The sequence below is a fragment of the Quercus lobata genome, chromosome 7, assembly GCF_001633185.2.
Source record: "Quercus lobata isolate SW786 chromosome 7, ValleyOak3.0 Primary Assembly, whole genome shotgun sequence".
In the NCBI taxonomy this organism is placed as follows: domain Eukaryota; kingdom Viridiplantae; phylum Streptophyta; class Magnoliopsida; order Fagales; family Fagaceae; genus Quercus; species Quercus lobata.
The window spans coordinates 37,457,050-37,470,928 of NC_044910.1; the positions used below are offsets into that span (position 1 = coordinate 37,457,050).

At 35.5% G+C, this 13,879-nt stretch overlaps 2 protein-coding genes across 3 annotated transcripts; both read left to right on the top strand.

Moving 5' to 3' along the window:
• Nucleotides 1-1,044: 1,044 nt before the first annotated feature.
• On the top strand, nucleotides 1,045-6,683 carry LOC115953809 (transcription factor E2FA). Its single transcript, XM_031071607.1, has 14 exons — nucleotides 1,045-1,358; nucleotides 3,257-3,449; nucleotides 3,734-3,784; nucleotides 3,901-3,986; nucleotides 4,060-4,148; nucleotides 4,269-4,323; nucleotides 4,614-4,666; nucleotides 4,753-4,803; nucleotides 4,895-4,943; nucleotides 5,060-5,125; nucleotides 5,213-5,289; nucleotides 5,409-5,643; nucleotides 5,785-5,851; nucleotides 5,945-6,683. The coding sequence occupies exons 1-14, from the start codon at nucleotides 1,152-1,154 to the stop codon at nucleotides 6,079-6,081; spliced, it is 1,416 nt and encodes a 471-aa protein (XP_030927467.1). The 5' UTR covers nucleotides 1,045-1,151; the 3' UTR covers nucleotides 6,082-6,683.
• A 2,567-nt stretch (nucleotides 6,684-9,250) lies between these two features.
• Nucleotides 9,251-13,766, top strand: LOC115953839 (zinc finger HIT domain-containing protein 3). Of its 2 annotated transcripts, XM_031071648.1 has the most exons (8): nucleotides 9,251-9,401; nucleotides 9,499-9,530; nucleotides 10,248-10,289; nucleotides 10,657-10,701; nucleotides 10,794-10,880; nucleotides 12,982-13,070; nucleotides 13,213-13,263; nucleotides 13,400-13,766. In XM_031071648.1, the coding sequence occupies exons 1-8, from the start codon at nucleotides 9,328-9,330 to the stop codon at nucleotides 13,433-13,435; spliced, it is 456 nt and encodes a 151-aa protein (XP_030927508.1). In that variant the 5' UTR covers nucleotides 9,251-9,327; the 3' UTR covers nucleotides 13,436-13,766. The 2 variants fall into 2 exon arrangements, with proteins under 2 accessions (XP_030927508.1, XP_030927509.1); XM_031071649.1 differs by lacking the exon at nucleotides 10,657-10,701.
• Nucleotides 13,767-13,879: the final 113 nt, after the last annotated feature.

Sequence of the window (13,879 nt, forward strand, 5' to 3'; positions counted from 1 at the left end):
ATAAAAAGGGATTTTCTTAAAACAAAAATAAAAAGGGATTATAAACATGTTATTTGGCTAATATATTAAACTAATGTACTTGAACTTATAACATACGAAGATTTTTAACTTTTTAGAGTATATATTAATAATTTATTTTAAGAAATTTTTTTATAAGAAATTAAAAAAATTGAAAAAAATGTCAATTATTTTTTCCCCATAAAAAATTTATTAAAATGGTTTACTAAACATATACTCTAAGGACATCCACAGCAGATGTGCCAAATGCCAAATATTTGGCATATTTGGCACACCAAACACAAAAAGTCCCCTTTATGAGATGTTCTAAATTTCATAATTTTTGCTACATTTGAACAGTACTGTTCCATTTTGGAATAGTACGGACAAGAATGCTAAAAAAAAAAAAAAAATTTTTTTTATTAATTTCTTTCCCATCCTTTTTGACTTTGTTGTTGTTGTGCTTGATAATGATGATGGTGTGAGGAGTTAATATATTATTTTAATGTATAGAATTGAATGATAAAATATCTGATAAATGAAATGTTATAAAATAATGTAGTAAAATAATAAAGTAGGCTTTTAGTGTGTCAAAATGATATTTTTTATAGAACATTTGCTATGAATACTCTAAGAGTATATATTATTTTTGACAGATTTTTTAAAATTTTTTATTAAAAATTTATAAAAGGGATGATTAATATATGTCTTTAGGACATATATGCCCTAGACGCAATAACCTTTAAAATAAAATAAATAAAGTAGACAGATTTTTGGGATAAAGATATATAACCCTTAAACATAAGGGTAAAATAAAAAAAAAAAGGAGAGAAAAGAAAAAGAAAAGCCCGTTGATAAAATTAGAAATCCGCCGTGTTCCCTCCACATCTATATCCGAAACTAAAAATTCCCTCCTTCCCTCGTTTTCTGCTCTCTCCTCTTTCACTCTCACTTTCCCCCAAACCCCTCTTTCCCCTCTCTCTCTCTCTAACCCACAGATCCCATTTTCCACTCTCTCTCTCTCTCTCTAAACCTCTTGCACTCTCACCTCTCTCTCCATCTCCGATCCTCTCTCTCCGCTTCTTCCAATTCCTCAAAACCTCTCTCTCTCTCTCTCTCACAACCTAAGTTTCGACCGCTTTGCTACTATATCCATGTCCGGCGGCGCTCGAGCTCCGAACCGCCCTGCGCCGCCTCCGCCGACCGTCGCGTCACAGATCCTCCCTCCGCCGCCGCCGATGAAGCGGAACCTCGCCGCGCTCGCCTCCACCAAGCCGCCGTTCGTCCCTCCCGACGATTACCACCGCTTCTCCTCCGTCGCCGCCGATCGTGAAGCCGAAGCTCTTGTGGTTAGATCTCCCGTAAGTTTGTTACAGTATTATTTATTATTATTATTTTTAATTTTTTTCCTCTTTTATTTGAGTTTGTGTTTAGGCACTTCGCTTGTCATATAATAGCGTAATTATTGGATAATAATCTGAACTAAATTAATAGTAAAATTGCTTTGATTTTGATTTCGATTTTGATTCTGATTTTTGGTGGCTGATAATGATTGCAACAAATTCAAGCTTGTTTGGCGCGTTTCTCGCTCTATGAGACACTGTCAAATTTTTAGAGCGACACTTGATTTTTTTTTTTTTTTTTAATTTAATTTTAATTTTGGCTATGATGTAGTGCTATATGGAAAAATTGAATTTGGAGTGGACTATTGTAGTTGAATTTAGCTTTGCAGCTTGAAGGGTTTGCTATTAATTCTTCAGCAATTTAGTCAAATTTTATGGTGATTATTTGTCAATAGGGGATTGTAAAGCTCTCTTTAGACTATGTTGGAGAATTTGTTTGAATATGTAATTCAAACAAAGGGAAGGTTTAAAAATATATTTCTAATAGAATTGACGGGTACACGAAGTACTGTCTTTTTTAACATCACGGCGTGTAACTAAAGGCTCAGATTGAATGTAAGCGTTTGCCGTGGAAGATAATGGGACTGCTGTTTTTAAGAAGCTGCTAATATTGTCACATTTTGTGAAACCTGTAATTTGTGAAAAGCTTTAAGGTGGATGAATAAATGGAAAATTAAGTAGCATATGGCGGTGACTGCATGTACGTGTGTATTGCTATTAAGTATGTGGTGTTTTAGATTGATTCTGATGACTGCATCCTTGTTGTTTGGCATGAGGCGACTGGCTGCCTGTTTGTGTTGGGCGGGCGGTTGGTTCAAGCAAAAGTTGCTACTGACCTCTAGAAGTTGTTGTGGATATATTGTTTTCACTTGTCAACAATATGAAGAAAGCTCCAATTTTCATGATAGTTCTATATTGTCCACTACAGATGTATATACATTGTTTTTGCTGCAGCAACTACAGTAACCTTAGAAGTCCTCGTGCATGAACATGAAGAGAAGTTTAGTCATCTGAAGAAGCTTATTGGAATTTTTTTTTTGTGCTTTGTTTTGGTTAATTTTGATTCATCTGCATTAATGATATCAGAATGGGATCACCACTTGGATGTGGATTGTTTGGAGGTGATATTGTGGATTGACCTTATGTCCCTATTAGTGAACTTTTCTGTGATCATTTTGAAAAGCTGACAGTGGACTAGACAATGGTCTTTAGACTAAATTGAATCTCCTTCCCCCCATAATTAAGGGGCAAAGGCTGAGGACATGTTTTCAATTCATAATAATATAGGTGTGAAGGTTGAATTTTCCTATAAAGAAGAAGAAGAAGAAGAAGAAGAAGAAAAGAAGAAGAACGAAAGAAAAATAAAAATTAGTGGACTTCATTTTAATTTTTTCCAGCAGCCAGCATAGGGTTCAATATCAGTGATTGAGTTTGTGAACTAGCTTAGTTTATACATGTGTGTGCGTTAAATTATTTTATCTCAATCTTTTATTGCTTTGCTGCCTGTAACAAAAAAATAGTTAGAAATCTTAATTGGTTCTTTATTTCTGGTATGTAATGGATACACATGATATCATGAACTTAACTATACTCATGATGAATTGAACAATTAGAAGGGCTTGCAGTTTCTTCAAAGGGTTGTATTATCTAGCCTTCTGCAGACTAAAATTCAAGTGCAATATGTATCTCACTTTAGTTGTTTCCATCATGGAATCAATCATAAACCCACCATAAACGTATGTATCTAGTAGTATCACAGTATGACTAGCTAAAGGATACATATGGAATAGTATAGTAGTTGGTTAGTCATGTAACTGTCATTGAAATAATTTCACAAAGCTGCTGGTGATTCTCAGCTATTAAAGCGGAAGAATGGAACAGATGACAATGAAGTTCAGTCTATTGACTGGACTAACAGTCCTGGATACACTAGTGTAGTAAACAGCCCCCTCAAGACACCTGTGTCTGCAAAAGGGGGAAGGATATACAACAGGTCAAAGGGTACAAAGGGCAACAGATCTGGGCCTCAGACACCTGTGTCAAATGCTGGTGAGACATTTTTCCCACATTCCCTTTGTTAATTTAGACTGTCTAATATCAGCTTTAATGATTGTTATTGAAACAAATTATGTTGGATTGTATAGCTTTGGTGCATTCCCTTTGTTAATTTAGACTGTCTAATATCAGCTTTTGATTGAAACAAATTATGTTGGATTGTATAGGTACTAAATTTGCTTCTCATCCTAGATGGATTTGGTCATAATATGGTCGGTACTTTGCCTGGTGTTGTTAGAAAAATAAGATCTAATAAGATAGTTTTTATTATCATGCAGGTTCCCCATCTCCTCTTACTCCCGGCAGTTGTCGTTATGACAGTTCCCTAGGTAATGTTGAAAGTGTTGGGGTCTAAATGATTTCTTCGTATGTAATAATGTCTGCGTTATATAGCTTTTGAAGCTGTCATATGTGTAAAGAGTGACAAAGTGCCAGAACTTTACAGGATTGTTGACAAAAAAGTTCATCAATTTGCTCAAGCAAGCGGAGGATGGTAATCTTGACCTAAACAAAGCGGCAGAAACTTTGGAGGTGATCATTAAGCTATCTGCTTGTATGCATTTTTCTATATTAAATGCTAATTTGAGGGTTTCTAATGATACAGGTGCAAAAGAGGCGAATATATGACATAACAAATGTCTTGGAAGGCATTGGACTCATTGAAAAGAAACTCAAGAACAGAATACATTGGAAGTAATACTTGTTACTTTTGTTCTTAAAACATATGATTTTGCTCTGCTTTTGATTTGAGATTCATTTTAGCATTTGAAGAACATGATTACTTATGCGAAGGTTGGTTAAATGACTGATTAGGGGATTAGATGCTTTAAGGCCAGGGGAGGTTGAAGATGACGCCTCTGCACTACAGGTATGCAGATCTGGATACTGCTTTCTTGTGATGCATACACAGGAAAATATGTTTTTTACAAGTATCAGCGGCTAGGATGTTTCCATTTACTTTTTTCATGATTTGTAAATGTCCATGAGGTATTGAAGAATTGCTGAATTTACAACCTCTGATGTCCCTTCAGTGACATCCAATAAGTATAGAATGATAACCATACCGTGAATCCAAGAAAGGATGAAAAGAAAGGAAAGAAAGGCAAACAATTCAATAATTTTGTCATTGAAGATGAAAATTTGTGTCTTTTTCTGCAGGCAGAAGTTGAAAACCTTACCATGCAAGAGCGAACATTAGATGATCAGATAAGGTTATCTAGCCAATTTCCTTGTCAAAGTAATAAATGATGCTGTCTTCAAATGGTTGAATTTGGCTGATGCTCTAAAGCTGTTGCAGGGAAATGCAGGAAAGATTGAGGGATTTGAGTGAAGATGAAAACAAGAAAAAGTAAATCTTTTCCAGTTATTTTTTTATAGGGGAAAAAAACTCAAATGGTATATAAAAACGCAACCTAATGACTTTTAATTCATCATATTAGGTGGCTTTTTGTAACCAAAGAAGATATTAAGGGCTTACCCTGCCTCCAGGTCAGTTCATTTGGTGTTATACTGATTTAGAGTAAATGTAATTGTGTCCCACTTTTCTACCTATCTTAATGGTGTTTCAGCTATTTAGTTAATCTGGTTAGCGCTTTCTCTGGCAGAACGAAACCCTGTTAGCAATTAAAGCTCCACATGGAACCACACTGGAAGTCCCAGATCCAGATGAGGTAAGTCCAGATCATAAAAATTGAAGGAAGGTACATGTTATATTTAACATATGATATGATGGATGACAGTGCTTCTATATACATCAGGCTGTTGACTATCCACAGAGAAGATATAGGGTTATTCTTAGAAGTGCAATGGGCCCTATCGATGTCTACCTTGTCAGGTGCTAATCTTGCATGTGTTGGAAATTCCTTGTTTTAAATTTTCTTCTCTTTCCCTTCTTTTTTTAAAATAAAAAATTTCTTTTAATTTCCTCTGAAACTCCCCTTGATTGTTTTATAGTCAATTTGAGGAGAAGTTTGAGGAGATGAATAGTGTTGAGCCACCTGTGAGCTTCCCAATGGTTTCAAGCTCAGGGTCTAATGATAACCCAGCCATTGACGAAGTGGTCAATGCCAATAGCACCATGAAGGAAGTTATGCCTCAGGCACAACACAGTCATCAAATGTGCTCTGATCTTAATGCTTCACAGGAGTTTGCTGGGGGCATGATGAAAATTGTTCCCTCAGATGTTGATGTAAGTGTAGATATTCAGAGTAATTTGTTCCTATATCGAATTTTTACTGAGATATGATAGATTTCTGAAGACAGAGTTAACTAAGGTAAGGTATATGAATGATTTGGTTGATAGTTAATTTGTTACTTGTTATTATCGCAGAATGATGCAGATTACTGGCTTCTGTCAGATGCTGAAGTTAGCATAACAGATATGTGGAAAACAGATGGTATATACCACTTTAACGCTTGTTTTTTTTTTTTTTTTTGGGAACATAATTTTACATGACTGGATGTTCAATTCCTTTTGATTCCAACTACAGCCGGTATTGAATGGAGTGGGATGGATATGCTTCACCCTGACTTTGGGATACCTGATGTTAGTACTCCAAGGTCACAAACTCCATTATCTGGAATGGCTGAAGTGCCATCTACAGCTTTTGACTCTACCCGAAGATGAATGGATATTAATTTGCTAATGAGCTAAATTGAAAAATTATGTCTGTATGCCAGTAGCCTTTATGTCTTTAAATCATTGCTGAAAGATGCCAAAAGGTTGCTTGGTGAATGAATGCTAGGGAAGCTTTTGGATGAAGCTAATGGATGGCAAGCTGGGGGTAATTCTTACACTGTACAGTTTAGGGGCCCCCGTGGCATGAATAAAATGCGTATGCCTTGGACTTAGAAAAAAAGGACACTCTTGGAATTAAGGTGGTGGATCTTTAGCATGGAAGGTAGAATGGTTACATTTAGTATGGGTGGGTTGGACAAAGTTAGGGCAAACGCAAGAAACAAACAAGGATATAGTTTACAAGCATAATCTCATTATATGCGTATTTATTTTTTGTATGCAGCACCTTGGTGTCTTTTGCAAAGTTGAGGCAACTCTGTAAATGTTGCGAATGTAAAAACATGCTGCAGAGGCTTGTATACCAGATGTAGGGCAGCAGCTAGATCTCCTGCCCCAGATTGATAATTGTATGGTCCTAATCTGTGGTATAAACTATGGTTGTAAGCATTTGACATGCCATTATGGTGATAAAGTTGTCTTGTTTTATTCCTCGTGCATTTTTTTTGGGGGGTGGGAGTAAGTAATTATTTCCTACGTCACTTCCTCCAGTTTATCTTGTCATTTAGATTTGATTTTTAAATATTGACATTGAATCTTACTTGGAAATTTTGATTTTGATAGTATTCTTTTGGATTAAACTTCAGCTATGGTATTCTTTCCATCTTAAGTTTCTGCTTCCTTTTTTTATGTTCTCCCTCTATTTTTCACGTTAGTGGTTCCTACTTGGTCAGAAATACTTGTATATGCTATAAGCAACACTTTATTCTTCTGGTGGATCTATTAGCTGCATATGATAGAGCTAAAAGCCATGGGCTTTGGAGCCTAGTGGCATGTGCGGTTCTTCCCATTGGTAGAGAACTTGGTTTCAAATGTGTGTTTCACATGCTGAAAGAAAAAAGAAAAAGAAGAAAAGAAAAAAAGCAAACAACTTGCTTCTGGAATGCAATCAAGCTTAAAAATATTACACAACTCAGCAACATTTGTGACTGCATAAACTTTTTTGGGGAGGAGTGATTTGATTCTTTGATGTTTTTGGGGAAATATTTAAAGAGGTGTCAGTTGAAGTATAAAAATCTTACTTGTATAGTGGACAAACTACTGACCGTTATATCTTTAGTGGCAAATCGACCTAAAAGTTGAATACTCTGATGTCAATTGCATCTATTTTTGGTGGCAGCCGGCCATATCATGGTTAGAATAGGCACTCATTAGACATCCACATTGTAGGCTCATGTGCGTGCAACTTTTGTGGCTGATGAGAGACTTGAGAGTGAATGACTATATAATGCTTACAATCCCTTGTCTCAAATGTAGGTTCGGACAAAGGATGGTTGCGCATGCTCAAGAGCCACAAAACTAAAAAAGTATAAATGAGAATGAGACCCCCAAAAGAAAAAGGGCCACAAAACCAAAAGCAGCAATATATAATAAAAAGTTTCTAGTTTGGTTTTGCTAATTTACCAATGAGAAATCGTTTTCATGAAATATACTTTTTTGAGACATGCACAAACAAATTCGTCCACCTAAATGAGTAGAAAAGTTGGAGCGGGGATTGGGTATTCAAACATTTTGGAGCAAGTAGTGTAATACTACAAACACAGCTGCTGCTTCTTTTTTTGGTATGAATCATCAATGGCATTGCTTTATCATTTATCATTAATAATTTTTACATTTGTGAAATATTTTATAAAAATTATTGTGACGTAAGATTTATTGTTTTGGATTTACTTATAGCATCCAAATGCTGTCATGTTCATTTTAATAAAAAAAGCTTATATCTGTTTCAATTTTCAAAGGGATACTAATATCATAAGTGCTTAAATTATCCTATTTGATAATTCACTAAGTTTGAGTGTGATTCTTATATTTTTCATTTTGATATTAATTTTTTTCATCGATAAAAGTGAATATATATAAAATTTATATTTTATGAAAAAAACAATTGCACTTGAAAATAATAACAATAATATAAAATAATAGAATGAGGTTGCAACATTAGGTGGTGCTAAAATAGTAAAATGTTATATAATGCACATGGTTTATGTACAAGCATTAGGTCGGGCCCAGCCCACTAGCTTTCGTATGGTTAAGAGGTTGGGGCCCAGTAGTAGGTCGGCGCACAACCCATTAGCCTTCGTATGGTTATGAGGTTGGGACCCAATATCTGGTTGGTACCAGCCTGTTATCCCTTGATGGGTCGGAGACCAAATCCGGTCCGAATAGATGAGAACGATAGTGCCTTGGGGGGAAATCACCAGTCGAGCACCATCCGGTGTCAGGTGCAAGTTTTAAGAAAATCCTCGAAAGGCCCCACTTGATTAGGAATCTTGAACAGAATTGGGGTCTATGTGACAAGATGGATGAAACATCATCATTGGGACCCCACTTGGACGGCGTTATAAAAGGGAAAGTGGGCTAGAGAATAGGGGGGTTGGCATTTTTTGGGGAGAGATACATGAGAGAAGAGTGAGGAATGACCAAAGAGGGAGAAAAGGTTTCAGCCCAATATAACTTGGGTCTTCTTGAGAAGCATACATAGGAGGGAAAAAAAGGATAGAGTGGGCTCAAGAACCTTCCCTTGGGATATTGGGTTGGCTCTAAGAGGTTTTCCCATTATAGGAAATTTCATACCCATCCAAACAAATAAATTGGGAGTTTGATCCAAAAATCATCGAGCATTTTGGGTTGAGGCACCACAGTTTATTTTTTATTTCATTTTTGTTTTGAAATAATAATAGTGTATTTCTGTTTTTTTTTTTTTTTTTCCCTGTTGGGGGGGGGGGGGGTGGGGGTTGTTGAATAGTGTATGTTTAGCTATGCTCATAGTAAGTTCTTGGCCGTCATCTAAAAAAAATTTGCATGTCTGATTTTTTTTTAATGGTTAGACTTGTTTCAGGGGAAAAAAAAACACAGGTGTGGCGGTGGGGGTAAATAAGTAAATAACGCCTTATTTTTCAGGGAGGGAAAAAAAGGAGGAGTATAACGTCTTATTATGTGTGGGATTAAGTAAAACGGTGCGCTTCACAATAAAAAAAAAAAAGGGAAAAAAAAAAAAAAAAAAAAAACAGAGAGAGAAGTGATTCCGACCTAGCTGAAGAGAATCGCGGGCGGCACCGTGTCCGTGTGTGTGAAAAAATGGGTCCTCGAAAGTGTGAAGTCTGCAATGAAGCCCTTTCTAAGTACAAGTGTCCCTCATGTCTTGTTCCTTAGTAAGTCTAACTCACTATCAAACCCTCTCTCTCTCTCTCTCTAACAAAATTGAAAAAAAAAGACTTTCAATGACATATTTTCTTGTTCCAATTGCAGTTGTTCCCTTGTCTGTTTCAAGAAACACAAAGGTATGCCAATGCCCACTTTTCTCTTTACTGCTTTATGTACAAACTCAAACTAAGAATAAAAAAAAAAAAAAAAAAAAAAAAAAAAAAAAAAAAAAAAAGAGAAGAAGAAAGAAATAAAGAATAGTATAGAATGGATTTTGCTCAATTAAAATTCTCAATTATGTATCTATATCTTTTAGTTTCAGTCTTTTATAGGATTCACTCCTTTTCCTTTCTATTAGAACAAAACAAACCCATTGATAGTTTTGGGTTGGATTATTGGTGTTGCCTTTTTGGGATGTCCAAATAAACAGTAACTCTAGGACAGCATTTTTAACCTGTGGTGTCCGCTACATGATGATTGCTCTTTTTATCATCAAACCAAAATATCAATAAGTTTCTTTTGGTGTAGGAGTGATTTAATTGCAGGTTCCTTATACAATGAATATAGGCTTTACTAGTTGTAGCTGAGCTAACTGAAACCCACTTTGATACTTAGGTAATCATGTGAATGCAATTTTTGATATAATGCCCCCACGCACCAATTGTTTGAAGAAATGCCAAATTTTTAACGCCTTGACACTATACTAACTTGTGTTATCTTATTCTAAAATTATTCTTTACGTTCCTTTACCTCCTCCTAAACAAGCTGCAAGACTAAACAACCGCTAATTAACAAGGAATATTGTGAATTGTTTTGGTAATGAGAACTAATGTGGGCTTACATGAATGATGCAGAAATCCCTTGTGCTAAGCCAGTATCATCTGAGGGAAAACCAAGTAAGAATTATACTACCTTAGTTTCATGTTAATTGCTAATGTTTTAGAACTATTTTAATACTGTACTTGTCCTTTTATCTTTGGTTCCTGATGATGGCTATTAGATATAATCATGTGGTACCATTTCATAAGCAAGTGGAAATTGTACAGACATGTTGCTGGTAGGCTTTTCACTCCTAATAAAGGACAGTAGCCTATGCCACTAAGCTACAAGGCTCTTGGCTCCTTCCTTGTTAACTTGTTATCCTTTCACGATGTACTACCATGTATTTATATTTTATTTATATTTTTCCTTCAATTCAAATGCCTTGTTGAGAACCTGAAGTTCAAAAAGTTCAGTCAATCTTATGCTCACCTTGCATTACAGGGATTTCAGGCTTACCTCTGATGAGCCAAGTAACAGGGGATCTCTGTAGGGTCAATAACTCAACATCTAGCCGCATCAGATTAACTTTGTTTATTTAAATTTTTTATAATCAACTTTGCTTTTGTCATGTTCTGCAGCTCCTGTTCTGGAATCACTTGTAGAGAGACCATTGACTGCTGAACAACCCGGGGATGTGCTGCAAAAGTTGCAACTAGAGGCTATAGGTATGGGTTTTCAAATAGCTCAGGAGTATAAGTATAACCATTGAATATTCTTTTATACAAATACTTGAGGTGTGCTACTTGGAAAAAGTGTTGCATTCTATTGCATACTTATTGTATGCCAGGTTTTGAATCTTATCATGTAGATTACCCCAAGGTAGCACATTATGCCTCAAGAAGCAGAGGTCACTAGTTGGAATCTCCCCTTCTCCCTCCCCTTGGGGTCTAAACTTCTTTAAAATATATATACATGTTATCATGTAGATTTCAACAGACAATATAGAGAACTTAAAATGTGACAAATTACGATGGGCAAGCCTAGTTGTTGTATAGATTGTGAGAAAAGCATTGAAGTTGTAATGGTAAATTTGCGGTTAGTGGTCTTATAATTTTGTAAGAGAATCTTGTGGTCGGGCCTTTGGAATAGCAAAAATGGAGTTTGTAACTATTTCAGCATATATTAAGTTTGAAATTGATGATTGTAGTTGGTTTGTTTTCTCTGCATAATGTATGGTTCTGGAGACTGGAGAGCTTGCTTCAAAAACTTGTTTGGTGATTGTTTTTTTTCTTTTTGCTGAGGATAAGGATGCGTATGTGCTTCATATCTAGGTATTTCAAGTAGACTTGATACTAGAATCTCAAGTTTGTGAGATAGGTTGGGCCTCTTTTTAATTTATTACAATCAAATTAGGATAGACAGAACTTGCTGGAGGTTAAATATGAATGGTTTGTCTGGTGCCCGCATGGGTATTGCGTTCAGTATTTGCTGTATGAAGGAACCTATGTAGGAGAGGATAGAATTTGCTGAAGGTTAATGAGGAATGGTATATATAATGCCTGCGTTTGTATGACATACGTTGGGTGGGTCTTTCTTTAGGTATTGTGTTCCATATTTGTACTAATGCACCTATGAAAACTATGTATTGGTGGTCTGAGTGAAGTTAGCGATAGGGCAGTTGAACATCATTTGTTGAACTGCTTAGTTGCAAGAGATTTTTAAGTCAGAAGTGTTCTCTCTTTGGGTTCCAGTGGATAATACCTAAGATAGTTTTGAAGTTTTTAGTGTGATGTAAATGCATGTTTGATCGGGCATAGAATTAGTATGATTATGGAAACCCTTTTTTGTGTAGTTGGATGATTTGGCAAGAGAGGAAAAACCAGGCTCTTTATGTGATTGAGTTATCTTGAAATAATCTTAAAATACAAATACAAATACAAATAAGAAATCTTTCTAATTCCAAAAATCAAGATCTAAGATAAACATCTATGAGAATATATATGAGTGCAGCAAGAACATACACAAGACATCTGGTTATGAAATCTTCCAACATTTATATTCCCTATACATTAAAACCCACTTAAAATTCCTGTAAAACATGCAATAAAATATCCAGCTTTCTTTGGGTATTTTTGTCCCCCCCCCCCCCCCCCTCTAACCTTATTAAAAAAAAAAAAAAAAATCTAAGTAACTAACTATGACTGTGTGCATTGTATAAGATATAGTGCGTTCAAATATGAAGAGATTGCCATGGGCAGGAGCAGTAAATCAACAATTTGATGAGATACATATTATCACATAACATCCTTCTTGAAATCAAGTTTAGCAAAGGGGAAAAATGTCTGGGACAAGGAAACTCTGAGAATGGATTAGTATTTATAAAGGTGAATCAATAGAGTTAAATAGGCTATTTCAAATCTGACCCGAAATATCTAGAGTGTAATTCTAAAAGCAAAACCAGAAAGAGGATAAACAACCTTTTATTTATTTTAATAAATAAAAGGATTTTCACCTTCTTCTTTTATTTATTTCAGGTACTCTTTTATAGTTGAGTAACTCTCACATTTATGTTTATGCTAGGTTCAGCTAGTAAAAATCTTGTTAGTGTGTCTGTAGGTGATTTGGATCTCTTGCCACATGGTATATTGACCTATTGTTGAATGTTATCCGGCTTAGAAATTTTATTTGAGGAGACTGACTGTTTCCTTATAATGAATCTGTGAATCGGTTGGTATAAAAGAAGTTATTTAGAAAGTTTCAGTCCTGAAATGATGTCTGGTTAGATAGTTCCCATTAGATGTAAATTCTTTGGGTTTCCTTGTGCAGCTTCTTCCAGTGAAATTCGAGATGCTTTGAAGGATGGAAACCTCCAGAAACTCATCTACAATATTGATGGTTCCCCAGATGCAGAGAATGTAAGCAGTTTAATCCTTCCTTAAATCAAGAGAAAGTCTTTCCCTTATTAAATACTTGTTTATAGCGATATCATTGATAACTTGAATTGTTGATTGAGCAAGCATGGATGACCGTCAGCTAAATCCTATTTTTACTTGTTAGGAACTTGATAAAGCTATGGGAGTGGAGGTGTTTCGCACATTCACTGAAAAGGTATTGTCTTCTGTTTCTGCTGTAGTGTGTAAATATAACATCTATAAGCATTCATGAAAGTAGGTTTTTATGCAAATTTCATGAGGAATTTGAATTTACCAGGGCGTTAAGCATTACTAGGTTTAACTGTTCTCAGATTCTATCTGCTGCAAGTGCAAGCAGTCAATTGTAACGTGAGGAAGAAGTAACATCTGTTGCATGAAGTTCAAAATTTTATTGAAGCAGCAGTTTGTGAAGTCAACATCGACTTTGACTTCAATAGAGCTCTTTCAATCTGGCTGGCACCTCTAACCTGTCTTGCATCCTGGTTAAGAAGTACGTTTAAATTGTAAGTGTTTAATATACAAGTAGTCAGTGAAATAGAGAGCATAATCATGTGTAAAATAATACTGACTATTTTTGGCTCTTCAATGGATAACCGAACTATTGAGTTTGGAAAGCAACTCACAAACATTATCCTAGGTTTCTAGGGCTATCAAATTTATCGGAAACTATGAAAGGAATACAATCACTTTGAGGGGATTCGATTAGAAATTATACTGTTCTCATGATAGATCACATTACTTATTCACCATTTCACTAAAAGATTCTAATTTATCAAAAATGGTTTAGTTAG

Bases quoted from the DNA above. Each gene is read 5' to 3' on its own strand.
- LOC115953809 (XM_031071607.1), top strand. From the start codon at position 1,152: ATGTCCGGCGGCGCTCGAGCTCCGAACCGCCCTGCGCCGCCTCCGCCG. The intron at 3,450-3,733 runs GTGAGACATTTT...ATTATCATGCAG, and splicing joins GACACCTGTGTCAAATGCTG to GTTCCCCATCTCCTCTTACT. The intron at 4,944-5,059 runs GTCAGTTCATTT...TTTCTCTGGCAG, and splicing joins AGGGCTTACCCTGCCTCCAG to AACGAAACCCTGTTAGCAAT.
- LOC115953839 (XM_031071648.1), top strand. From the start codon at position 9,328: ATGGGTCCTCGAAAGTGTGAAGTCTGCAATGAAGCCCTTTCTAAGTAC. The intron at 10,702-10,793 runs GTAGGGTCAATA...CATGTTCTGCAG, and splicing joins CCAAGTAACAGGGGATCTCT to CTCCTGTTCTGGAATCACTT. The intron at 13,264-13,399 runs GTATTGTCTTCT...AACTGTTCTCAG, and splicing joins TTCGCACATTCACTGAAAAG to ATTCTATCTGCTGCAAGTGC.